The sequence below is a fragment of the Lasiosphaeria miniovina genome, assembly GCF_030549165.1.
Source record: "Lasiosphaeria miniovina strain SMH2392-1A chromosome Unknown B0T26scaffold_4, whole genome shotgun sequence".
In the NCBI taxonomy this organism is placed as follows: domain Eukaryota; kingdom Fungi; phylum Ascomycota; class Sordariomycetes; order Sordariales; family Lasiosphaeriaceae; genus Lasiosphaeria; species Lasiosphaeria miniovina.
Window position 1 is genome coordinate 1,467,613 of NW_026848223.1, and position 26,822 is coordinate 1,494,434.

At 53.9% G+C, this 26,822-nt stretch overlaps 4 protein-coding genes and 1 non-coding gene across 5 annotated transcripts; 4 read left to right on the forward strand and 1 right to left on the reverse strand.

Annotated features, from left to right (window-relative positions):
• Positions 1 to 1,458: 1,458 nt before the first annotated feature.
• B0T26DRAFT_286201 (uncharacterized protein) lies at positions 1,459 to 3,388 on the reverse strand. Its single transcript, XM_060434166.1, has 2 exons — positions 1,886 to 3,388; positions 1,459 to 1,784 (listed from the first exon to the last, which is right to left on the reverse strand). The coding sequence occupies exons 1-2, from the start codon at positions 3,216 to 3,218 to the stop codon at positions 1,555 to 1,557; spliced, it is 1,563 nt and encodes a 520-aa protein (XP_060295973.1). The 5' UTR covers positions 3,219 to 3,388; the 3' UTR covers positions 1,459 to 1,554.
• A 7,897-nt stretch (positions 3,389 to 11,285) lies between these two features.
• B0T26DRAFT_675530 (uncharacterized protein) lies at positions 11,286 to 13,019 on the forward strand (the record flags this gene model as incomplete). The annotated part of the gene is made up of 4 exons (XM_060439841.1): positions 11,286 to 11,522; positions 11,609 to 11,645; positions 11,753 to 12,200; positions 12,272 to 13,019. 4 exons carry the CDS (start codon positions 11,286 to 11,288, stop codon positions 13,017 to 13,019), a joined length of 1,470 nt encoding a protein of 489 aa, XP_060295974.1.
• A 2,668-nt stretch (positions 13,020 to 15,687) lies between these two features.
• On the forward strand, positions 15,688 to 17,784 carry B0T26DRAFT_286444 (uncharacterized protein). Its single transcript, XM_060434167.1, has 2 exons — positions 15,688 to 17,100; positions 17,215 to 17,784. The coding sequence occupies exons 1-2, from the start codon at positions 16,158 to 16,160 to the stop codon at positions 17,706 to 17,708; spliced, it is 1,437 nt and encodes a 478-aa protein (XP_060295975.1). The 5' UTR covers positions 15,688 to 16,157; the 3' UTR covers positions 17,709 to 17,784.
• A 1,573-nt stretch (positions 17,785 to 19,357) lies between these two features.
• Positions 19,358 to 19,450, forward strand: B0T26DRAFT_t114. The gene has a single exon. It is a non-coding gene; the product is annotated as a tRNA-Pro (tRNA).
• A 4,008-nt stretch (positions 19,451 to 23,458) lies between these two features.
• Positions 23,459 to 26,065, forward strand: B0T26DRAFT_645767 (OPT oligopeptide transporter protein-domain-containing protein; the record flags this gene model as incomplete). The annotated part of the gene is made up of 4 exons (XM_060437760.1): positions 23,459 to 23,716; positions 23,812 to 24,105; positions 24,158 to 24,604; positions 24,662 to 26,065. The coding sequence occupies 4 exons, from the start codon at positions 23,459 to 23,461 to the stop codon at positions 26,063 to 26,065; spliced, it is 2,403 nt and encodes an 800-aa protein (XP_060295976.1).
• Between the last annotated feature and the right edge of the window lie 757 nt (positions 26,066 to 26,822).

A 26,822-nucleotide genomic window follows, 5' to 3' on the forward strand; every position in this document is an offset into this window, starting at 1 on the left:
CGCTGGCCGAGGTTACCGACGGGTCAGATGAACGAGTGAGAAAGTTAGGCCACCTAAGGATGAGCACGGGCTAGCCCCCCAAATGGCGCCGGGGGTCGTTTCGGTGTCCACTTTAGTGGTGCATCCCGCCTGTGCAGCTCCTTCCCACCCCTGACAACCCGCCTGACTGACTGAGAGCGGGGCTCGTCTTGGAAAAGACAACCAAACCTAGTGCATCATCAGAACGAAACTAGACAACACGGAACCTGAAGCAAGCTGGCCCGGGAAAACATTCAATGCCAACCGCGTTTCAGTCTGCAAAGTTTGTAAAACGAGCCAATAAGTGCCGTATTCTTTGGACTTGATTACACTTGACACTAAATTACATACGGATATCTCTGCGTGTATAAGAGAAAGATGCCCCTCCTCCTCCAGGTCTCAGAGGACCATCAGGAGCGTCAGCCCCTTCCACCCCAATGATAACGCCACGGATTCACATCCTTTTGAAGGAGGACTCTTTGCCGCATGGAATGCCAAAGTTGTACAAATACTAAACCTCTTTTTCTCTAACCTCCTATACCTCCTATACCTCCTATCTATCCTTTACCATTACCTACTCATCATTGTCTCGCCACCGCATGCAGACGCCTACAAGAGCACGAAAACTCGGGCATATAAACACTAAAAATGGTTGGTCCGCACTTGGCCCAAGATGAATCATCCATACATTCTCTCTTATCTATGACGAATAGGCACAAGAACCTGGCTTGCTATGCTCCGCCCACTACCCGAGGCCCGACAGAAAGAGCTCTCTCTATCTCCTTCGATCTCCTTTTGAGAGACATAGTACTAGACAAACCCGTACAAAGCCCGACAGACAGAACAGACAAGGAACTGGATGCACATGCCGTATATTATCCCCGGTTGCTCGGAATAGAGCCCACACATGGATGAAAACATGGGAGAAGCAAAACCATCACCACCATCGCCTTTCCCTCTTAATTCCCCCATCAGGCAACAGAAAAGAAAAACGCCGTAACCCCCTGATCGCCTCCCAAAAAACACAAAGGCTCCAATAACAACGACGAGAATGCTGAGATGAGTAGGGTTTCGTGGCCGCCGGCTGATTTGTTACAGCAATGCGCCACAAGCGTTGGTCAAGCTCGGTATTATGCTGCTCGAGATAGCCAGTGCGAGCCGAGACCAGAAACAAGATAGACGGCCTGGCGCCCTCCCAAGAAACGAGACAGGATGCTCCAGCGGTGTGTATTAGTGCGAGAGCGAATTCGAGAGCCGCCGTGGATAAGTCAGGGATCCTTTTCGGGAGGCTAGTCTTAGGAGACATAAGTTCGATATTGGTGTGGTCGAGACATTCCGCCGTCATTTCCTCGCCCAAATTGAAGTTTTCACAAGAAAGTGTAATATGATTCGGTCAGTTTATCGGACATCTACAGCCTTTGTCTATCACAATTTCGAATATGCCGATTATGAAAGAGCTGTTGCTGATCCCGTTATCAAGGTCATCGCCCGTGGGCTAGCAGCTGCGCAAGGTCTAACGATTTCTGAGCTGGCCTATCACGCCCTGCTGACTTGACTTGCCGAGGTGCGACTCCGTTCGTCGTCCTCCTCGATGACATCGCTCAATCTGGTTGGGTGATGGTGCCGTGGCATTGTCTCCCACCCCGGTGCAGCATACCCCTGGCCGGAATATTCTGGTGCGCCGGTGTACGCGCCGGCCCATTGCGAGCTTGACGGGGGGTAGCTCGTAGGGGCTTGGGATGCCGGTGTTTGGGCCTCATAGTCCTCTATATGGTGTCAGGAGTTTTCATCTCTAATTTTGGTTGAATGGGTAATAGGGAAGTGTCTCTCTCGGCCTGACCGTACGGATTGAGCATCGCGAACTTACCCTCGCTATATCCTGCCTCGGAGCCACCGGGGCCATAGCTGGCTGCCTCATGACCTGTCGCTTCGGGTGGCTGTTGATAGTACGAGGCGCCACCGGATCCTCCTGCAGCTGTAACGGCCGCGCTGGGCTGGACGGCAGGTGCCTGAGTATATTCAGGGTACTGGGGGACTTGAGCTGCGATATAGTCGGATGTATCGGTAGCTTGGGTACGCGGCTGGTAGTCGCGTGTCGTGGTGCTTGTCTGTCGGCTTGGAACACCCTGGGTCATGGGCACGACCTGGACGCCCCCAACAAGTGTCGGGTGGCCTTGCTGGAGTGATACTGTTTTCTCACGCTCTTCCTGCTCGCGGCGTCCAAGCTCTTCCCATGCCCTCCGAGCTTCCTCCTTAGAGATCAACAGCTCCTTCCGCATCTCGGCGAGCAGCTTCTGCGTCTTGGCATTCTCTCGTTCATGCTGTTGTGCCTCTCGGACCGCATCGGACCTGGCCTGCCTCTCTTGTTCCATTTGAGCTTCTAGCATTGCCGTAACCTCTTGGTTGCGCTCCAGATCCGCCCGTGTTTCGAAAAACCACCTCTGAAATTTCCGCTCAGAACTCGCCCGCAGCCGCTGCAATTCCACCACGGCATGGAAAAGATTCGCACCTGCCGCTGAGAGATCGGCAACCTGTCTTGAAAGCTGAGCAGAGATCGGGTCTCGGTCTATCTCGTCTTTGCTCTCCTGCATTTTCCGGATCCAAAAGCCCGTCATACCTTCCCAGTGGGCTGACAGAGCCTCCCACCTTTCGAAAGCATGAGGGAACGAGTTCTTGGATCTGGTTGCGCCAGGTGCTTGCGTTGACGGCTCGCCTGTTTGTGCGGGACCCGAACCGCCCATCCCAGGCTGTTGCGAAACGGGAATCCCTTGTGGCGTCTGTGACGTGGGCACTCGGGTTGGCCGAAGGGGTGGCGGAGCGGCCGTGGGTTGTTGTTGTGTTGAGGGTAAAGGGATTGGATTTGGAACGCGCTGGACTCCTTGGGCCTCCAGCGCACGTTCTCGTCTCCGTTGTGATTGTGGATCTAGCGGCGTGTCACCGCCTTGACCAGCGCCAGCAGCCGACGCTCTACGATCTGCCACTCTCCGCCGTGTCTCTTCATGTAGGCGTACCTCTTCTTCCGCACGAATACGCTCCATCTGTTCCCGCTCCGCCTTTTGACGCGCCTCGCGTTCGAGACGCTCACGCATGATCATCCTAGGACCACGGATTTGGGGAGATCCGGTCTGTGCCGGGGCTTCGGTGGGCCGCTGGCCATTTCCGTTGGATGTGGCAGGCGCGCCACCAAGGAGATCCGACATTGAAGCGTTCTCTTCGATATAGTCTGGGGAGAATGGATTCGGCTGTCTCAGTGCTTCCTCGAGGGTCCAGAGGATAGCAAGCCGGACACGCTCAGTTCGGCGCTCAGATCGACGGGAACCCGAATGAGTCTCCGGTTTGCGTACAGACAAGGGGGAAGCCGGCCGGGGGAGGAAAGAGGCTGGAGGAGTAGAGACTCCTTCAGAGTCGTCTCCTAGATCTTGCGAAAGCTGTCGTTCAGGTAAAGCCGGTACTTGGGTAGCTGGTCCACGGTCGGGAATTGCTCCAGCTGTGGACAGCACAGGCCGGGGTTCAAAACCGAGAGTGGCCGCTTCGAGGTGGATGAGGCGCCTGGTCTCGGACGGACGTGGACTGGGACTGGCCTGGAAGCGAGGAGTTCGGCGAAGGCCTCTGTGTGAAGACGGGGTTGAAGATCTGTCGCCGAGTCTAGGCAAAGGCGAGACAGTGGGTGGAGGGCGAGAAGGCGTCCGCTGCTGGCGCTGGGTGGATGCTGTGGGGTCGTGAAGGTCGTGACGGTCGTCAGAAGGCAATGCTGAAGGCGTTCCTGCGGCAATTTCTCGCCGATCACCAGCGGGCGCCGGTGTGGAAGACAAGTTGAAGTGTCACCACCGTGGTGGTGACGCGGAAGTGAAGAATAGTAGAGCTAAGCCTGGCGATGTGGTGCGAGGAATCTTTAGATGTTGTTCAACACCAAGCAAGGAAGCGGGTACGCGGTGTGGGGAGGGATGCAGGCGGGTATGGGCCAGAGCCACGAACCTAGAACTCTACTACGATCAGAGGGAACTACCGTGAATCATTACAGAGAAAATGAAAGATGCAATATCCCAGGAGGAATAGAAGGGCGAAGAGAGTATTGCTGGGCTCCAGACCAGAGAGAGGCGACTTGGCGCAAGCTGTCTCGTGTCGCAAAAAAAAAAAGAATTGGGATGGCGCAGGGCGGGAAAATGGGATGGCGCAAGTGAGCAGCCCAAGCGAGGCGGTTGAAGGACAGCCAGCACGCGTCAGCACCGCCGAAAAACACAAAATGGCCCCAAGAATTTGTCGCCAGTGTCTGCGGCAGCCGGCGCCGTGCAATTGTTGTGGCCCGCGACAAGAAGGCGAAGTTGTCGAAGTTGTTGGCAAGAGAGCTCGTCACGTCTAGAGTGGAGGAAAGGCGGTGCGTTTTGGAGGTGTCGAGGGAATTGGCTGCCCAACACTACCAACTCGTGCGCTCACCGCTGCCTCACCTCCACAACACGACCTGCCGGGTCGAGCAAACGGGAGATTGGAGGAGAAAAATAACTGATCAATACTTCCGACCATGCTCGCACGCCAATGGCTTCGACTGCACTCAGTCCATCAGGTTTCGCATTCGGTTGAGCTCGAGACTCTGCGGATTTTGGGTCGCTGCGAATTTTGAAGATGTTGTGCGCTGATGCCCAGGGCCGTTTCTTATGGCAGGTTCGTCACCGACGCAGCGCGCTAGAGGCCGCTGAGGCACGGACCTTTACAGCAGTCGCTGAGCTCCAGCGAGCGCCGTCGTCGTCCTGCCCAGCGCGCCCGTTGCTTCCCGAGCCATTTCGAAATCACGGCGGAGGGAGAATCGTGGTATATAAACCACGAGGGATTGTGAGCAAGAGATGCAGGGAGAGGTCGACGGAGGAATGCTCGGAATGCATTCTCTGGCGCCTGCAGGTCGTCTAAATGGCCGCCCTGTGCACTGCGAGTCTCAACAGCCCGTTCAGCCTGAAGAGAGAGATGCAGTCGCTCGCCGCGGGTAGCACAGCTGCCTTCAACACGAATTAAACACCGCAGCCGCCCACGATGTTGCAGAATCCAGTCGCACAAAGCTTTCCATGGGGTGTTCAGACACCTGAGCTTGACTTGACGGGTAAGGGCGACTCGCTTGCTCTAGAGAACGGGAGCTTTTTAAACTGTATCCCAAGTCGCATGCCAGTCGCACGTTGAGATATCATGGACCTCAGGGGAAGCATGATGCATTCCAAGTTCCCGCCCGGGCATATACCACCCCACCAGCCCACCGAACCTGAACCCAAGCAAGTTATACATATCACAACCACATAGTTCTCAACCACGGCAAAGTACGACCAACTGTCACATCGAGGACCATCCATCTCTTGACGACAGCTGGAAGCAAGATTCAAAGCGCCGAGCATTCGTCATCAACGTTACCGCTAGCCGGACAGTCTAGCAGCGACTGAGCCCAACGTGGGAAAAGTGGGTGGCTGGACCAGTGAGGTAAGGCGGGGCACATAGATTGGTGGGGAAGCTCGAGCTCTGCGCTGGCTCCAATCGCGGTCAGCCTCAAGACCCGATTTAAATCCCAAGAGGGCGGTTTCGGCACAGGGCTCACACCCTCCAATTTCACACTACCCCTGTTTCGACGTTTGGTAGTCCCCCGATGTCGATCGACGAGGCTGTAAGCCAAGCCCGGCGGCTATCAGACACGGTTCCTCGGAGAAGCGACCTGTCTTAAACAGCATCATCCAGATCTCACAACACTCCAAGTTCGCCGAATACGCTCTAGAAATCCCGTGATGATGACGCGATGCGATCGACAAAACCAGGCGCAGACAGAGCTTACGCGCCAAGGGACTTTAATCGGTCTGGTCTGGGGTCGGCTGAGAGGGAGGGGCGGCTCGGGCCCGCAGCCTTGCTCCCCATAAGCTCCCACCAATCGGAGGCTTCAGACAGATGTTACTGAAAATAAAGCTCACCCTCGAAAGCTTTACATAGTAAGTTTTAACGGCGTAGCTCGGTTCCCCACAAACGCCGCTCAGCGGACGCCGTGCAACGGCTAGAAGCGCCGCCACATGCACCAGCTTCGGAGTCCGTTCCTGAACTCTTAGCCAAGCTGTGTCGGCGAGATACTCGGCTCTGCTTTTCCCCGCGGGAGATGCTCCTGTCCAACAACTAGAAGGCGACGACGCTACGGCAATTCGAGTTTGACGCGCACACACGGGCTACGCAGAACCATCAAGCCACAGCTGTCACGAACACCGGAGATGATGGGTCCAGACCTCCATATGTTAACTATAGCTCGGTATGGCGCCTAGACGAGTTCTCCCGCTAATCTTGGCCGCAATCGGTGTCCGTCCCCGAAACTAGTCACAGCTACGTGTACGTGCGAATCCCTCCATAGACGCAGCGCAGCCCAAACTGACTGACTACAGAACCCCAACATCACGTCACACAGCAAAGCTGTCGAGTAAACCCGACACTCAAACCATCCCGAACCTTAACAGACATATCCCCACCTGTTAGTCCCCGCGGGTCGCTGTCTTTGGCGTGAGCAAAGACAGTCATTCATCGGATCCCCTTTTGTCATTGCACTCACTTGTCAGGGTCTTCAGCGATGTGATTGTTTTCCTCTTGCCCCTCGCCAACACCCGGTTCATCTGATTCGATAGAGGCTTCACGTCCATATATGACATCGGAACACCCGTCAGAAGAGCAGGCAACAGGATACTCGGCGGAGTATGTGAACGTTTTCATGTCGACGTGAGAAGACATCGTTTCCCCCTTGTCGAGATGACGTAGTGTGTTAAGGTGGCGTTGCGGCTTAAGATAACTCGGAAGAGATTCACAAGAGGTGAGATACTGAAGGGAGATCAGAGCAGTCGTGCTGACAAAATAATAGTTGCTGTGTGAAGAAGAGAAACGGTCCACGGACGAAAGAAGCCAGATATTTATACTCGAGCTGCGCTTCTCTGCTCGCCTCACAGTGTCGAAGTAGAAGTATAAGGGCTGTGCATCAAGTACACCATTCCTTAGTACGTATGCTCCTTAATTCTTCTAGAGGAAACGTCAGATGAATTTCTTCTCCTTTATGGTCCGCTCCTCGGGCCTCCCGAGACTGCGGTCGTGGAGCATCTATGCTCCCATTCCTCCCTGCGCCTTCGGGGTTGCTGCGATGGGCCTGAGAGTCACCAACGAGCCCTCCGAAGTCGTATCAGCGATGCTATTTGTAGGTGAAATCATGCAGGGAGCGGCTCGGAATAATAGGGGGTAGCGTTCCCGAGGAAAGTCAACAAGGAGTCTTTGGCTTACTACGGCTCCCTAGCCCGCTATCGTGAGCTTGTCTCGGCTTTAAACTGCCTGAAGCACCAGTTGACTGTCTAGATTTGACGCCAGACCTAGGAACTAGCTTGCCAAGCATTCCAGGCAACCGAGTAGTCAACAACTAGACTCGTGTTTATGCGAATAGCTTCATCCCCAGGAACTAGCTTTACTACATACCTATCTTACAAATACCCTGCGTACTAGTTGATAAGGATCTAACGGCCCGCTAAGGTTACACGGCGTGGGTTGCTTCTAGCTATAACAAAACAACTACGGAGTACCCGTCGTACCATCCGTCTGGGTTGGTTCGGGCAGCTAAGAAACCTCTCCGTCCGTGTCCCAGCAGCAATGTGCGGCTTCCACGATCGGGACGAGAGGTTTCTAACGGAGATAATTACCAAGCAGTCGTGGGTTTTACTCTGACTAACTTACAAGGCAGATTACCTTCCGTATCCAGACTCTACGCTGGGGCGGGTCTACTTTCAGCAACAAACACAACGGTATGTACAGCACATACAGCGCATGGAGAGCACGATTCTGCGTTTGCTGCCGACCACCATCTATCGGAACTCCGCTTACCTCGTGCGCCCGGTGCTGTGATATTAGTGATATTTGGGAGAGTCGCCTGCATGCATGTCGGGTAGGTAAGTAGCTCCGATGTTTGATGAGCCCGCGGACATCCACGGCGATGAGATTCCGTGCCAGTTTTTCTGGCTGCTGCGAGTTTTGTGCGGTGACAAATCTGGATTCAATAGTTCTCTTGTTCATTGCCATGTCTTAGCTTTTGAGATGCTGTCTGTGCGGTGTATCCGTACTCTATATTTATTCTTTATTCGTGCGGATATACGGCGGGGGCTCGTTGTCCCTTTTAACTGTGACAATGTGGGCGAGATACGGTTAGAAGTTTTGTGTCATTCATCGGAGTCATGCATATGTTGTATTTTTTCCTGCCGTTGTTTAAGATCTCCAAATAAACTTTACAGGCCGCCCTCCTCGAGCATAATATGTGCCTGGGCAGTGGAGAGCTGGAGATCTCGTTGGCTGTCTAGGTAGAATCGAACCCACAAGGAGCTGACCTTCCCGCCGCTAGACGGCAAGGCTCGGGGAAGGTTAATTACACAGCGGGACTCACCTCAACCTTTATTCCAAGGACGACTTTGGGCCCGGTTTGTCGGCGACCTACGATTAGGTAAGCATGATCTCGACCAGCCACAACAACAGCCACAGACAGGCCATTAAGACCTCTCAAAACCGAATATAAGTACGAAGTACTTCGTATCCTTACGGATATTCGGCCCTCCAAGCGGATGGATTTGTATTGTCCCCCGAACGGGAATTCCACGGGAGTTCCCGTTCCAACAATTCAGCACTGCCTTCTTTCTTCAAAGTACCTCCATACTTCAGGTCTCGCCTAATCTCCGCACATCCGCGAATCTCACCTGGGTTTGAAAGCACCAAAAAGGAAGGTGCAAAACATGGACAACTGCTCAGCCTGGAGCAGCCAGGAACGAACGCTCCTTCCACAGGACGCATGTCGTACATAAGCCCAAGTATCACCTCGGCCAGCCACAAAGACAGCCACAGTTAGGGCATAATACCAGCTGGCGATTAGAGCTTTGTGAGAAGGCAGTGCCAGCAATTGGCATCGAGACCCGCTCCGCATGAGTCCGCGAGTACGTATTGCGCAATACGAACTGCTGGGTGAGAGTTTGCAGGCCGTTCCATGTTTAAGAGAATGCCCAGCCGTCTCCCGTCCTCTTTCCCCGGGAAGGAGCTGCTGTGGCTGGAATCAGTCCGACTCATTGGCCCCCCACGCCCAGCTGCTTCATGCGTTCGCTGTGCCTTCCAGGCTCGCATCCCAGCATTTGTGCGGACCCCCCGCCCGCCAACCCACTTGATCCCTCGAACGATGTGTCCTGAAATGGGACGGAAACCTGCTGCAACTGCTTCACGATTTACACTAACTTGCTCCTGACATATCTTTTGCGATTCAAGCAACATAGCAGCGGCGCAGCAGCCTGAGAGTGTAAGAAAATTGGCCAGCGACACTGTGGCGGTGATCAAGCCACGTTCAATGCGCTTCGCTGCGATGCGGCGGCGGTCAACTTGTCAAGAACAATCCGGGATATAGGCGAGAAGCACTGACTGTGTACGACCTCGCGTCCGGCGGAGAGGGACTTGGGATTCCCGGTTTTCGGTCTAGGGCTCTGCCTCGCTAAACAACTCGCGGCACGGGACCGAAGCTTTAGAATCACGACGTCCGTTACACCAAACAAAAAAAAGTCTACAGCTTCATATCTACGGAATACACCTAATATGGGAGAAGACCCCTGAGGAATGCAATGTCGTCGGCTTGTGCCCAGCTCCTGTTCAACAAGTCTCCCAATGATGGGTAGAATTCGAGACTCACTGGGTCGGGCTTTTCGTCTTTGCAGCACCGGCAGCAAAGCCTCAAGACAGAAATCCACGAGAACTCTCGTTTCAGCCGCGAGGAGCTCGCCCGCTCTGTCTGTTCAACACACGCAGCAAAACAGGCGATTCCGTCTGACAAAATGGTCGGTCCTGTGGCGCGCAGTGGCTAGCTACTTGCAACGAACTGAAGCGATTCCAAACGGCGTCGCAGCGAACCCCCCTTTCGTTTTGGTTCGTCGACGATCAGTGATGATCAGCCGTTTCCAAGCCACTCCTTTCCAATGTTGTCGCCGCGTCGGAGAATATAAAGTGAGAAAGTACGGAGTAGAAACCACAGACTTAGCATCCCGCCCGCTCCTGTCTCCTTGCTTGCCTTTGCCGTTAGGCTGACTAGGTCAACGGCGGACCTCATAACGGTCTGTTCCCCCGCGCGCGCGCATTGCCAATGCAGCATTTTAATGCATGCGGTGTGCGTCGGGGACCTGGAATCTGGGATTGACACACACCAACTCCGCCACTCTGGTCCCTGGTTCTCGGAGAACGCAGGGCAGCTTTCCGCGGGTGCGTGCAGCCTGTCTGTACGAATTTACCGTACCTTCTTCTCTCTTTTGGACGTTTCAGCGCATCCCACGCGGTACGTATACTCCGCTGTTCGAGAGAACATGATCTACGTAATCGGTGCCTGGTGGCAGTGCTACGATGAGTTATGCGTTCAGAGGTGAGTGAAAGTATTCGTACCCAGAATCTTACTGAAGCACCGAGTTACAGGGTATTGGAACGAGTAATGTGACGTTGTTGACTGTCTCTTGGTATTGGCCAGCCTAATTACACTGCTCTTGGCAACATCGTCGTGGGAAGCTTCCCCCTATATCGACTCCGCTCTCTTCGAGGCGATGTTCTTTTGATCTCGGCGCATACTAGCCACTGTTTTGTATCTTACCGGTGTCGGTATGATAGGGCTCCTTCTCCCCGATCGGATAGGCTGGGAGCTCCATCACAGACAGGCATTTGACGGGCGAGCTACGTGTACATACCAAGAGAGCCTGTGTCTACACGTACGTGTGCGGCGCTGTCGCCCCACTCACACAACAGTTCCAGGGATATTGGCGCTCGGGGAAGCAGGAGCAGCGGTCCTCGCCGTTCATGCTCCCTGCCCACTGGCATCCAGGCTAGCAATGCCCAAAAAGACCGCTGAAACTCAGCACCAGATCGAAGAAGCCCAGGGGCAATGATCGGGCCCAGACTTCAGTCCTTGCATAGCTAGGCCATGTCAGCATCAATGTCGACCGGGTTGGGAAGTCCCAATCTGGGGCAGCTTCACCTTTGATCCCGGCTCTCCTCCCACCCTGCTTCAAGCCCCCCTACCCTTCCATCCCTTCATCCCCGGGCCTAGTGGGATTTATTATTAGGTAGGGTCCATCCAACATAAACTGGAGCAAGGATGGTTCTTCACCTTGCGAACCATGTTCTGTGTTGCCGTGCAGAGCCTCTATTCAATGTGAAGACAACCGGTATCTACAGCCTCTCTTCCTGCCTAGTTGCTGCCAACAGCAACACACGACATAGCGTCCAACATGTCAGGCACAACAAAGGCGGCGTCAAACACGCCGCCTATTCTAGTATTTGACCCAGATGCTCCTTTCATACTGGAGCCGGCGGGGCCTATTCCATATAGTGGCTTCCAAGTCTTCGGCCTCTTCCTACTCGCCTTCTTCCCAGCCCTGTCGTTCGCTGTCTGCTGCTTGAGGGCGTATAGTAGGCGTCTGGCGAAGGGGTTCGGGCTGGACGACTGGCTGATATTTCTAGCAATGGTTCGTGGCGCACTAGCCCTGTTAGGCTTTGAGGGGGTTGGCTCGTATGTGCAAAACAGGGCTGACGAATATAACAAACAAAACAGGCTCTGGCAATTCCGCAGGCGTTTTTTGCAACAATCAGTAAGAAAATCTCGTCATATTCAGACATTATGGGGGGAAGATGGTTGTTCTCTGTCAAGTCGTGTAAAAGAAAAGGGGGCGAAAATGACTGACACAAGGTCTCACAGCCTTCCGAGCACAATATTGGGGGATACACGACCAAGATATCCCACCACACCCGTTCACCCAGGGCCTGTTCTGGGGGTATATGGACCGCGTCTTCTACAACCCTCTGCTCGCTCTCGTCAAGGCGTCAGCTCTCATATTTCTGCTGCGTCTGGGCGGCACCAGACACCGGATCCGGCTGGCGTGTATCGCTCTGATGTGGTTCAGCATACTGCAGGCGTTTGCCTTCTTCCTCGTCACAATCTTCTCATGCGATCCCGTCGAGTTCTCGTGGTTCGGCGCCGCCTCAGGCCGCTGCATCAAGCCGGCCAGGTTCTCGCTTGCCCTGGCCTGCATTAACATTGTGACCGACATTCTGATCCTGTACATCCCGTACTGCATGTTCCTGAATCTCAAGGTGAACCGGAGGGTCCGCAACTCCCTCCTGGTGGTCTTTATGTTAGGCGGCCTGTGAGTTCTCCCCACGAAGAGTGAGACACTGCAGATTGCGATTGCCACTGACACCCGTCTGCCATATGCAGAGTCACCTTGGTCAGTGCCGTGCGGCTGTACTTTGTCGTCAAGGCGTTTTACCTGCACCCCTCGCAGGTCCACTACTCGCTCGGTTACACGACAACCACGATCGAGGTCAACCTGGCCATCGTCACTGCGTCGGTGCCAGCGCTTTGGCCGCTCGGCCGCCGCTGGTTCCCGGGAGTATTTGAGTCGCTGGGCATCAATCGGCCCTACCTGTATCCGGACATCGAGGTGGGCTATGCAACCGACGACAAGAAGCGGCGAAGCAACAACAGCAGCAGCAGCCATTCGTGGGGCTCGACGCGGGCGAACAATAACAACAACAACAACAACAAAAAGCCCTCGAGACCCCTTCGCGGCAAGGTGTCTTGGCGAGAGCGCCGGTACGTGCCCAGCAGCGTGTTTGCGGGGGGCGCCGCCCGCGGCAACAGCTTCAGCAACGGGAGCAACAGGCCCCGGGAGGAGGGACGAGATGGCAACATCGACTTCTTTGCGCACATCACGGACATCCGCAGCCAGCCAGTCGTCCCCGGGCGCGCCCACCACGAGAAGAACCGCTCATGGTACGACGAAAACAACGACGACGACGATCTGCTCGATACTTATCACGGTATTATCCGCAAGACCGACATCGTCGTCGTGCACGAGGACCATGTCGGTGGTGTCGTTGCGAAGCCACAGGACTCCTCTCTGAGGCGAGGCAGTAGCGATGACGAGCTGTCAAGAGACAACCATGGCAACAACTGGCTGTGATGCCAAGCTTTTTCTCATCTCTCTCCTGTCTCACTCTTTTTTTTTTCACTTTTCGGATTCTTTTCCCGCACAACCAAAAGGGTGCCCTTTCTTTTCTCCCTCGCTTGTATTTAAGGGAGAAGGCCAACCACGGTTACGAAACAGGCAATGCTGTACATATACCTGCAGGGACGCACGGGGTAAGGGAAGGGAACCATTGGGCAATAAATACACAACGCAAGGAGTTTCTATCATGGGGGGTTTTTTTTCTTACTCGGATTCGGGAGGGAGGTTTTTTTTTTCTTGGCTACGGAGGAAACGTGAAACAGCATAGGCGTTGGAATTGCATGAAATCATGGACATGAAGTAAATGGGAATCGGGAATCGGGAATTAGGAAATGGGAAATGGGATGGGATGGGATGGGACGGGATGGGACTTCTGTGATGGTTATCAGCGAAGGCGTTTGGATTCGAAACACCTGGACACGATGGGCATGGGCGGACTCTTTGTATAAGGCAGGCACACATCACAAACAGATTTGCTAAGGTTGGCGATCAATCATGAAAAAAGATTTCTTTTCTTCCGTGTCTTGCTCTCACTTGAAGGTTTAAGATATCAACAATTACGACATGTTCAGTGCCTACTACAAGCACTGTGTATAATGCCCGTGGCTTCCTACACTGGAGACGACGGGAAGGCCCAGTATGTATAGACCGATTGTATGTACTCTGTAGTCCGTCCCAGGCGAGGCCGACTGAAGTCCGTCCCAGGCGCTAGCATTTCGGCCTGGGCTCTCCCCTGCATCAATGTGCCTTGGCCGTCAACCACCTGATAAGACAGGCTGGAAGACGTAAAAGCTTAAAAAGGCGAGCCTGGTTTGCTCCCAAGCTGTCGGTCTCAGTACTGCGGCTGCGCATCATGCACGGTCGGACGTAATCCAATGCAGGGACGTGTCAATAACCTGGAAGTTGTCAGTATGTAGGCGGGCGATGGAGTGCGGTTTTGGAGGGGACATGTCGCTCGCTCGCCTCCTACTCTATATAACAAAGCGCGGGCTCCCGCATCCTCACTGTGACGGCGGCAGTTCGAGCTGCGTCCTCGCGCTTCAAATAGCAAAAGGTGCTGCATACCTGTCAAGGGCTGCCCACTGGTCGGCGCTGAAGGGACACTGCTGATGCCTGAAAATGCGTTTTCGTGATGCAGTCGCCGGCCGTCCCCAAAAACGGTGTTGCGCCATCAACCTTGGCCTAGCCCCCCTACCTCCTTCCCTTCCCAACGGCTGCGTTACGTTACTTGAGTGGGGCTCCGCTGGTCGGCAGACTTGCCCGACAATGACAGGGCATCCAGGGCCGGGTGGGGATATCCATGGATACCTTATGTGGGATCCACAGCCGAATGTGACAGCTCACTCGCCCATCCGGTTCGCCGGGAAAGAGCCATTGGAGGGCTGCACTGTACTGCAAGCACAGACCTCAGACTGCTACTCCCTGCTTCCCGAATGTGAACAGCTTGAAAGCTGATTCCTCAGAAGAAACGAAAAAAGAAAAGATTACCGAACGGGTTGCTTGCTCGTGGGTTGTTTGTTTGCTTGCTTGTGTCACTAGCATCCCTTCTATCCTTTCTTGCTCACAGGACTAGCTCACCTCTACTCGATGGTTGGGCTGTGGCCCGATTCCAGGTAAGGAAGTGTGAAGCGGCTTCAACAAAATAAGGTAAGGACGAGAAAGGACGACACACGCCAACTTGAACCGAGTTGTACAAAACTCCGGCTCCTCTCTTCGGATGCAGGGTCACACATGCCCGCCAATGGCCTCGAATGCAGACCTGCAGACTGCAGACGAGGCACTGCGCGCTGCACACTGCGAACTCCATCACGGCCAGCTGCCGTTGCCACTACCGCTACCGCTGCTAAACATCCGACGACTGACAACTGACCGCTCTGCTCCCAGATTCTCTGTCAGGAGATCGACTCGGCAATCGGCCAGGAGAATAGGCCCTAGCTCAGGAGAACCCTGATAGGTCGCATTGTGAGCCGCATCAACTTCTCCGGGGTTGGAAAGGAAGGGGGCAAGGGGAGGGGGGGCTCTCCGTAAAAAGGGGCCACCGCGATGTGCACTTGTCTCGGCCGTCGGTGGCATTGAGAATAGCCTCTCCCACCAGCACCAGGCACACAAAATGATACCTCTCTACGACGATGCCGTCATGCTGCCAGAGTAGGTATCCTAAAAGGTAGGTAAGGTAGGTAGGTCTCGGGGCTCCGAGGAGGGCGTCACTTTGACACACCCTCCCAAAACGCGCTTGAGGAATGAAACAGACGCGGTCCTCAATACCATACACACACACACACACTGTTTTCCTTTTTTTTTGCGTGTTTGTCTCGTTCCAACACAACAAGAGAAAAGAAGAAGAGCAACAGCAAGAAGAATCTCTCGGCCTTTCGTCTCCTCGTCTAGGTTTAGAGACTAAACCCCGTCATCTAATATAATTCCCTTGATCCTCGCCTAGCAGGCAGGCGTTTTGTAGATAGCAAGAGGGTCGAAAGCCGCGCCACCTGTCATGTTTTCTTTTCCTTTTTTGCCCCAGCCGTTCGCGATACATCATAAAATGCCCATCCCCATCTGCAAAGACGATTGGGCAGACGAGTCGCGGCCATCGAGGGCCATCTCCTCGCCTGCAGAGGTCCTCTGTGCTTCGAGTTGTGGCCCTGGCAGCTGTTGCTTCTCTCTACCAAGTTTCCTCTCGAGACATTCCTTGGCTTCTCCCTCGCCTTGTTTATGTTTGACTCTTCCCCCTCCTCCCCTCTCTTCCTCGCTCGACAGCGTGGCGCATGCGTACCTGATGCTTAGCCCCCACTACCCCGCCGAAGCTTTCTCTTGGGCTCAAGGGGCGGTGATCCAGATACCCATATATTATTTACTCCCCCCCCCCCAGTGTTTTTGCGCCGGGCATGGGTGTTTCTGTCTCTGATCTTGTCCCATCCCATCAAAACGCTCAGTTGGGCTTCTTTGCTTTTTCCCGAGCAACCCCACCCTCTTCCGGACTTACTGGCCAAAATATTCGCCTAGGCCCGTCTGCCGCCTACTTCGCTATCGTCACTTCAGTCTCCGTGTGCCATATATTTAGTTTGCACCCAGGGAAGTCGGTGGATATCGCCAACGATGGAGAAGCAACACGAGTTTGCCAAGCTCCAACACGTCACCCAATTCTCTCGAGCAATTTACCCAATGGAGATCTACCAATACCCTTGCTCTGGTCCTCCCCACAACCAATGTCAGGTGGAAGCTGGTCGAGAATCCCTTGGTTCCGACTGCTCGGTTCCGGGGATGGTCGAGGATCATGGGTCCGACGTCTCGGTTGATGAGGACTACCAATATCAGACCACAGGGACAGATCTCTGGGACTCGTTCTGGCAAATCAGGGCCCAAGATTCCAGCTCCACGAGACATCGCTACCCAGCACTTATCGACTCTTCCTCTAAGGGTCAGCACAATACTCAAGATCGAACACGACCGGTTCTAGTCCAAGAGGACAAGCAAGCGAGTCAATCAGGCACTCGAGAAGAGCAACTGAATACGTCATCTCGACCGCCAAACGCACCAAGTCCGACCCGTCAACGGCCTCAGACCCCGAAGGTAGCGTCTTACTCACTCTTTCCGCCGACGGACCCGCCGGATAGGCAGATCCCCCCTATTCCGCCACGAAGGTCTTCTTTGGCAAGACCATTGGGAGCCACCTTCATCCCTTTTCAGCAAGCCTCGAAATCACCATCCTTAACTAGCCACGACCAATATCTGGGCGCCATGAGCAATAACATGGCCAAGGCGTTGAACTCCATGTCAGCCAGCACCACCTCTATACCTTCAATGCTTCCACCACCCGCGCCGGCCCCAGCGGAATTCCCCCGCCAATCACCTTGGTTGAAGCCACTCCCGGAGCCGCCTGGCCGGCCACAGACAGCAATCCGTCGCCCTTCGTTTGCCAATCTTCGAAAGTTTTCATTCTCAAACCTCTCAACCCGCTCGTCCTCTTCTCTTGCACATGTTGCACGGACACAGGCACACGCCCAAGGCAGAGGCAGCTCCCAGAACCCAGGGACGCCAGGCAAGCCTTCCGCCCTTCGCTCAGAGTGCGCCGCCTGTCAGCCTCCGGTAGCCCGTTCTGAGCCACCCGCGCACGTCTCCATCTTCGAGGTTGACTCTGACGACGAGGAGATAGATAGCGCCGTCGGCAACGACGAGAGGGGCGTCGGTCTCGCGCGGCGGTTTATGCGGGGGCTGATGTTACGTAGCGGGCGCGATGCCGCTCGAGACATCAAGGGCACAAGCAACCCCTGGTGGGCCGCCGGGGACAGGTGGCTCGGTCCGGGACCCGGTTTCGACAACCTCAGCCCTAGTAGCAGCACCACTACCATCCGCACACCGACGGCTGCGCGGCAGAGTCCCGTGCGCGCGCACACTGCTGACGCCTCTTTTATGTACCCACGGCCGTCCGTCGCCGCGCAGGCATCAAGCGAGGAGCTGCGGTATGCTTTCAGCAACACCATCGGTAACAGCAACAACGGCGCAAGCTTTGGTGATGCTATGGGGAGGGGCAGCGCCCCGGACGCGGGTGCCAGCGCTAGTGCCAGCAGGGCCAATTCGAAGCCTTGGCTGAGTCGTCACTACAGCAGCGATATGCTGGGCCGTCTTCTAGGCCGCCGCAGCACCTAAATCTGAGTTCTAATTTGGTGCATATCTCATTCTTCCCATACCTTCTTTTTCTCCTTTGGAACTTCAGTTCCTTTCCTTAATTCCATTTGTTCGGCGTTGTTTCTTTTTATGTTCTTCAGTAGAGTAGAGGGTCCGCACTGTCCACTATCTACTATTTCTTTTCGTTGTTATTATCACTATTATTATGACTAGTTCGGGGCATCATGAGTTTGGAGGAGCGGAAGGGGGGAACGGAAAAAGGTGACGTGACATGGGGGAAAATAAAACCGGTATAAAGAAAGTGCCAACTGCCGAGGACTGGCTGCATATATTCTTTTCTCCTCTTCTCCTTCAACTTACGCTTACACACACACGCGCGGGGGACCTTACCCTGGGAGGAACCTAAGTCTATATTTACGAGCCAAGGCGAAGGTGTACAAATAGCTGGGACCTTTTTCTTTCATTTCGGACCCCTGACATTATTTCCGCTACGGGTCTATCAATAGAGATCCATGCCTGAGTCCGGTCATGGCGGGGCGGAGAGCGAGTCTATTAAAAGCAGTGTTATTTTCTATCTTTTTTCTCTTTCTTTTTAACTCTCTCTATCATTAGCCTCTAGTCGAGTCAGCTATGGGCAGCCAGGCGGCTGTCTATGCATTTTTATCGCAAAAAAATTATATATACATATGCCTACGCCGTGCTATGCTATGCCGTGTGCGTGTTGTCGTTTCGTGCCCGGTTGTCTTTTTTCTACTTCGCCTTCACCCTTGCCTTCACCTTTGCCTCTGCGTGCTGAGGCAGAAGGGGTAGATTATTATCTACCTACCTACCTATCTAGATGTCCTACTATAAAGGTCTTTAACTAGAAGCTACCGTGCCTATGTCTCTCTTTCAAGGGGTGTTCATGTCTAGCTGTCCTGAGGAGAGATAACAGGTTGTACCTATTATGTCGAGGGGGAGCGTAGGATGCCCGTGCATGTATCTAGAAATTGTGTACGCACGTGGGGTGAAGATGGGAGAGACGTTGTAGAAGGCATAGAAATGAGAGAGAGCATGGCGATGCCAACGGAATGGAAAGGAGGAGTGGTTAGTCGCCTTTAGGTGTTGGTCAAGAGACGGAGTTGGCCCTGTCTATATGCCTTCGATCGTCTCGTCTTGTCCAGATGCTTGTAGGGAATTCACGCTTCATGTCGATGAAGCATCTACATATTCTGTACCGGTTTGGCTGCTCGTGGTGATGCACTATGTAGACCTACCCTCGTGTGTCAACTAAGGTAAGGTATTAAGTATTGTTTGGCTGTGTTGAAAGAAAATACATCGAGTTGTGTAGCCTCGAAAGACGTGGGAAATTTGAGAGAAGCAAGATGGGCATCGGCATAGATGGCGGAACCTACAACCCAGGTTCTCATAACCCAAGTAACTTTGCCTTCTCAACAAGGCAATGCAGGTGAGGCCACAGACAAGGAGAGATCGGTTGATGGCTACCAAAGAAATTTAATTTTTCTAAAAAGAAAAAAAAGGGCAGAAAATCTTCAACCCTACGAGGACTTTTAGTTTAATGATGCATGTACGGGATAATGATCACAGGGTAAACACCTCCCCCTCAGCCATGGCAGCGATGTTGATACTTGGGTGCGGGTTTCAGACGACATCTCCATCGAAACATGATTGGCTTGGTGGTCTAGTGGTATGATTCTCGCTTAGGGTTCACCCTACAGCTGCTGTTCTGCGAGAGGTCCCGGGTTCAATCCCCGGCCAAGCCCCATATATGTCATCTGTAGTTGACTTGGTCTTCACGATGTATCAATTTTTTTTTTAATTACTTTCTTTGCTAAATTCAATTGAATTCGGCTTAATTGTTTATATCTATCGGTAGCTGACCTTTTTGCTGTTGTGAAATAGTTGCGCTCCGTAGTTGCTAGAGAGCGGCAAATTATCTGTCCTCGGCCTAGAGTTACGAAAGTGCAATAGACACGAATACTCCGGACTAATAACTAAATGTTGGTGCGGAGTATGAGACTCCTTATGGAATTTTGGCCAAAGTCAGTCTGTCGCTATATTTCCATTGAGTAACATTGGAGCATCCAACCCTATCACTGCTTCCCGAAGCACTTAATCTAAATAGCCTTGGCCTGCCCCCCGGTGAATAGCTTATCACAAAGCTGCTACTGCAGCAAACAGTCTGCTGGTGGGCTTGCCATACCGGGTATGAGCGTGCGGAAGGGTCGTGTTACCATGGGGGTAACACAATTGCAGACACACGTGCGTGGGGCTCACGACCTCTTCCTGTCATCCGTTGCTGCTTTAAACGAGTTGTGTGACTTTAAGGTTGAAATGCATAGATTGCCACCTAGCCCCTGTGCTCAGACGAACGGGTATCTGCAGAAATATCTGTCGAGATATAGAAATATTGTCCGGCTGGTCTAGCCAGGCTAAAAGGCCGAGGACCCAAGTTTTCCATCTGGCAAAGGGCCGCTCGATTAGATTCGTGGGAGACAGCCGGCATCGACAGAACGGCGGAAACTGGAGGGCCGTCGCCGTTGATGCCTGCGTAATATTTCCCCACAGTACCATGTCAAACTCCATCATGTGGTCTGGCGCCGAGAACCGAGAAGTGGTAAGTCAAGTCAGCCCTGTCGAGGGGAGGAGCGGGATGTGCCTCGCCAACAGATAGTTCAAGAGTTTTAATGAGGTCCTGATAATATTTCACCGGACGGCCGAGACCTGGTGTGGTGTGCAGCACCAGCCACCACGTGTGTGCGGTAGCACCAGGGTAATCTATCCCCAAATAGCCGGAAGAGAACTCCAATCTATGAGTTGCTATTTTGGTAGTCCCCATCCCATCTTTTTGACTTGCCCCACAATCGCCAAAGAGCGACATGGTGGCCTAGCACTCACATCTACCAGACTAGGAAGATGGAATGCGGCAACGAACGACGACCGCCTTTTGTTTGGATCCACGCCGCTGGGAGAGAACCGCGGGGGTGGGAGCCTGTAATAACAGTCTGCGAGTAAACGGCAGAGTACAGTAGATAAGCAGGCCGGCGACATATACTGTAGGGATGTAGTTCAAGGAGCACTGCGACTGTGTAGCCATGTTCCGCGGAGCGTTTGGATCATTATCCTTGATCAAGATCCGAACTCCTGGGCCGCTCGGTTCCACGCATGTGTCCGTCTGCCCAGGGCCTAGTGCGACTTCACGGCCAACTGCCAAGCATTGCACCGAGAAGGTTGGGTGAAGTATAGCAAGGGAAGAGCCGACACAGGAGGACGGGACCCGGAAAAACGTGAACACCTGGGGAGCCACACGAGGGATGCCTCAGCTTTTGAAGGCTACATTTCCTTTGGCGGAATAGGGGCCGGAAGCTGTGCGGAAGAACAGGAACACGGAAAGCTCGAGAACGGGCGACTCTGGACTGACCCGCCTCCTGCTTGTTTGGCAGGTTTGCGCCACAGTATCGGAAATAACACGCTGTCTCGAGTATTTGGGTGCTTGGGGCAGAATTCGGATTTCTTGCCTCGCGCATTGAGAGATAGTTTGATGAGAATGGGCACAGTATGGGCTCTGGCCAGATTTGGTCACCAGGAGGCGGGGGAATTTCCCCAGAGTCTTGGCAGGGGGCACTCCGTACCGGCGGCCATGTAAAACGGCCTAGTGTCTTCCTACAGCCATTGGCTAACGGCAGACACCAGCTGGCCGCAAAGTTCTGGGCTTTTGGAGAGAGCGTGGGGGTTTGTTCAAGAGAAAGGGTTGTCGTTTCCCTCAGCGTAGAGTAGTTGGTATCAGTAAATCCGAGTTGAGCAGCGCCGAAGCCGTGCCTTCCTGGCCTGGGTTCTCTATCCATTTGCCGCATCGTAGTGGGCTGTGAAACACGCTGTCCATATCCGGGTGCTTCAAACGACAGCCTTGGTCCTTTGGTCCTCTATTGTGCATCATTTGGTTGAGAGGAAAGGGCGGAGTAAAAGTTTATACGATTTTCCTTGGAAAAGAAGTCACGATGATCTAGATTGGTCCTGCCCGCAGCCCGATAACCACGGAAAGGATACCCTGGGTTCTGGTTCCAAGGTCATTGTGGATAGCGACTTCCGTTGATGACCATCGCGACTACACAGTAGCTTTCATGTGACGAGGAACCGCCGATGCTGGATTCGTCGATTTTGCAGTCAGTCTGATACACCAGATGCTACCTTGTGTTAGAAACTGTCCGAAAAGAATCGGCTTAATTAATTGTCTCGGATACCTGACATGTCTCACGATATCTTTGATACCACCTAACCGCCTCGACGTCGCTGGTCGACGGAACAAGCTGCTGCTTGTTGAATTGGAGAGATAAAGGCAAGAAGACTAACGTTGAAAACCTGTGCCAAGAAACGGAAACTGCGGTGCCCACAAATCTGTTCGCTCTCAAGTCCGTCAGCTTTGGGCTGTTCAGCATTCCCATTCTTGTCAAACGATCATGCCGACAACTCGACAACTGGTGAAACGAGCCAGGAAGCCGTCTCGGTCAACATTGTATGCTGACCAAGTTTCGAACGATGGTTAGCGTCGAGAATGCTTTTGCACAGAACACCATGGCTGCGACGGACACGGCCTTCAGGGCCTTGACGACGGGGAGATAAGAAGGTTCATGGGTCGCCGATATTGACGACAGGGCAGAGCTGGCACCCCATTGGTTGAGGCGTGCTGCTTTGGGCGGCCGCGAGACGGTGGCCACCAGGCGCTCCATCTGATGAGCGATAGAAGGGTCGAAGCAGGCCCGCCCGTCCCGTTTTGCCAGCCGTTTGGCTGCTGATCGGTGCTCTCTTCAGTTCCTGGGCGGACAAACTTGGTGCCCCAAATGCCCACTTCCCAGCTGAAGACGCACAATCCAAGACAACCTATCCCGGCCATGCAGCGTCGGAGGGCTGGGCGCTGCGAGTGCAACGTCGCTTGTTCAACTTATCGCTGCTCTGCCTCATGCGCACAGCACGAGCACGGCCTGCCGACCGCCTTTCAATCGCGACGAGGCTCAGACTCGGGCTCGGGCTCAGGCTCAGGAAATTTGCTGCTTCTGGAGACTAGAGAGAAGTAAAAGTCGCGATCGCCGGTCCCGCTACCACGGATAGGTTGATTGATGACAAGGAACCCTATCGCATCAGTCACGGCCGGGTGGATCGACGAACACCAAGGCCTCGCCGACAGAGAGAACCCCAGGTCTCTCCAAAGAGTCTAAGCGGACCGCAGCTGCTGGCCCCCCGCTTGCGATTTCCTGAGCCCCCCTGTCATCCCATCGGCCATCAGCCCAGCCATCAGTCCGATTTAGGCAGGTCGCCGATAGCTGGGGCTGCATCTTCCGCGATGCCCAGCGGATTGCCCAGTGCTTCCAGAAGAGACCCCTCCCTCTTTTCTCCTCCCACAGCGCAGCGCAACCAGTGGCTCGCCTGGACCGGGGGCCTTCCTTGTCGCCCGGGTGCAGAAAATCCACCACTTCCCTCTCCTTTCGTTGGCCATCCTCCATTCTTGCCCCATCTCGCCCCCGTCCACCTCCTGTCGCCGGGCCCGGCTGTGATGTGATCGCCCCCATTCACGAGGCAGCCATGTCCACGATCGAAATATACTAACGTTAATGCTCCCGTGCCTTGCTCGCGCCGCAAGCAACGCCCGTCCTTCTTTCCAGAGTCGCGTCGGCCCACCGACGACTTGAGCGAGCGTCTCCCGCTCTCCTTTCGCGCGCCTTGCTGCGCGGAAAGCGTCCCGGGGCGCTTCTCCCGACCGAGAACCACACGCCGCCATGGTTCTCAGGTTTCTCCGTCGGCGTCACGTCGACGGCAACGTGATGCCCGACATGGACAACGGGTCGATGGAAGGGGACACGGCCGACTACCAGACGCTGAATTCGCTAAAGCAGATGAAAAACATGCATCGTCTTGATCCGAACCTCCCCCTTGACGAGTTAGACGAAATTGATGTTGCGCTCAAGACTTCGAATGCCGAAAAGGGCGCCGAGATTGAGCAGATTTTGGCCGAGGACAATTCGCCATACCCAGAAGTGAGAAGCCCTGCATTGTCTGTCACGCGCGCGCGCGCGAAAGAGACCGTACTTGTTACTGCAACGGACGCGCTCTAACAAGCAACTTCTCAAAGGTTCGAGCCTCGGTCCGGAATTTCGATGTCGAAATGCCCGCCAACACAATCCGGGCTTGGTCGATTGGGCTACTACTATGCACAATCGGTTCGGCTGTCAACATGTTGCTATCGCTTCGAAACCCGAGCATTCTACTCACGACATTTGTCATTCAGTTGATTGCCTATCCGATTGGCTTGTTTTGGGACGTAGTGTTTCCCGACCGCGAGATTAAGTTCCTTGGCTTCAAGATGAACTTCAAGCCCGGCCCCTTCAACGTCAAGGAACATGTCGTCATTGTGGTGATGTCTAATGTGGGTACACTTGAGGCGTACTTCGAGGGAACAGGGTGCTGACAAGAAACAGGCCGCCTACGGCGGCGGCGCTCTCTACGCTACCGATGTTATCATTGCCCAGCAGGTATGGTACGGCCAAAATTTCGGCTGGCTGTGGCAGTTGCTATTTGGCATCACCACACTCTGCACGGGATATGGGCTTGCCGGTTTGGCTAGGAGATTTCTCGTCTGGCCAGCTGCCATGATCTGGCCTACAGATCTCGTCAACTGCGCTCTATTCTACACCCTCCACGACCACTCCCCCTCGGACCCGGCACGGACCAATGGTTGGACCATTAGCCGCTACAAGTGGTTCCTCATCATCTTCAGCGGATCGTTTCTGTGGTACTGGGTCCCTGGCTACCTTTTCCAGGGGCTTCAGTGGTTTTGCTGGATCACTTGGATCTATCCCGACAGCGTCATTGTCAACCAGCTGTTCGGCGGCTACAGCGGCTATGGATTACTTCCTATGACCCTGGTGAGTTATTTGAGCTGCCGAATTGGTTGTCATCTGCAGCACTGACCGTGCTGTTAGGACTGGAGCATTATTTCGGGATATCTTCAATCCCCGCTCATCCCGCCGTTCCACGCCACGGCCAACGTTCTCGGTGGCATCATCGTCTTCTTCGTGTTCGCGTCGTTCGGTATCCATTACTCGGGCATGTGGTACTCGGACTACCTGCCGGTCCAAAACTCGCACGCCTACGACAACACCGGCGTGCAGTACGATGTTTCGAGGATTCTAGGTGACGATCTGCAGTTTGATGAGGCGAAATACAAGGCCTACTCGCCTCTTTATCTCCCCACCCAGTTTGCGCTCGCATATGGCCTCGCCTTCGCTACTGTGGCGGCCGTCATCACCCACGTCGCTGTCTACCACGGCAAAGAGATCTGGACCCAGTGGAAACTCGCGCGCCACCAGGAAGATGATGTCCACATGCGCCTGATGAAGAAGTACCGCGACGCCGAGGATTGGTGGTACATAGTCTTGTTTGGCGTCATGATTGCCCTCTCGCTCGTCGTCGTCTGCGCCTGGGACACAGAATTTCCCTGGTGGGCATACATCATCTGCATGTTAATCCCTTTGGTCTGGACTATTCCCATCGGCATTGTACAGGCCATCACCAACATTCAGCTTGGGCTGAACGTCTTGACCGAGTTCATCGTCGGCTACATGCTCCCCGGTCGCCCGCTTGCCATGATGATGTTCAAAAACTACGGCTATCTGTGCATGTCGCAGGCGCTTTACTTCACCCAGGACCTCAAGCTCGGCCACTATATGAAGGTGCCACCGCGGGTTATGTTTTGGTCCCAGCTGATTGCGTCGGTCTGGTCTGCCATCGTCCAGGTTGCAGTCATGAACTGGGCTCTTGCCACCATCCCCGACGTCTGCAGCGAACACCAGCGGCATCACTTTAACTGCCCCAACGCCAAAGTCTTTTACACGGCTTCTATCATCTGGGGTGCCATCGGCCCAGCCCGCATGTTTTCTGGCAGCGCCTTGTATAGCTCGTTGCAGTGGTTTTGGCTGGTCGGCGCTATTGCGCCCATCGCGACCTACTTTCTCGCCCGGCGCTACTCGCGTGGCTTTTGGCGTTATGTCAACATGCCGCTCGTCTTTGGCGGGTCGGGCATGCTGCCGCCCGCCACAGTATTCATCTTCTTTTGCTGGGGCATCGTCGGCGGTGTCTTCAACTACTTTATCCGCCGCCGCAAGATGGGCTGGTGGCTGCAGTACAACTACGTTACTTCGGCTGCGCTCGACTGCGGCCTCATCTTGTCAACCCTAGTCGTCTTCTTCGCCCTCGTCCTGACGAGCTCCGACGGACCCAAATGGTTTGGCAACAACCAGGCCCTCAGCACGCTTGACATGAACTCCCTGGCCGTCAAAAGCATTGTCGCCCCAGGAGAGAAGTTTGGCCCTACTGAGTGGCCCTAGATATTCTCAGCAAAAAAATCTCACGTCCAAGTTTGATTGGGGGCAGGAGTCGCGGGTTATTTCAAACATTTTTATGGGAGTTTTTAAAGGGAGGGCCCTGACGGTAAAGCGTTGGAGGAAAGCGTGAAACTTTTTTGGGGGGTACGATTCTGGTTTTGGTTTATTTACCTACTGGGGAGGGGCATTTGGAAATTTGGGAACTGGACAACCGGAGTGAATAATCTTTTTTATTTTTATTCTTTTTTTCATCTTCCCTATTCTCTTTTGATCATTTCTTTTTGAAGATCTTGAAAGAGACACGTACACTCAAACCCACCTACATATCACGAGCGAGTACGCGATGGATGAAGAGTACGTTTTTGATTTGTACGATCCCATGTCCTTATCTTCTAGAAAGTGTTATGATGAGTCGAAGTCAAAATGTCGAACTAATTGATCACTTAAGAATACCTAAGCAAATCAGGGGAAAATCACTGTACCTTGGTTTCATGACTTCTTCATTTCATTCTTTTTTTATGCCTTGGAAAAACTCAAGGCGAACCGACAATCCTACTTACTATCTAATAGTAAAGTAAGCACACGAAGCGAGCATATAAGCCTGTTAAAGAGAAGTAGAAGAAAGAGGGGTATTGTCGAAAAACACAAAAAAGCCGTCCGTCCGCCCATCCATCCCACTCAAGCCCATCCAGCCCAGTTGTGTCGCGGTTGGTTAGTCGTTCAGACAGTCAACCCAGCAGACACCAAACAACAAAAGGAA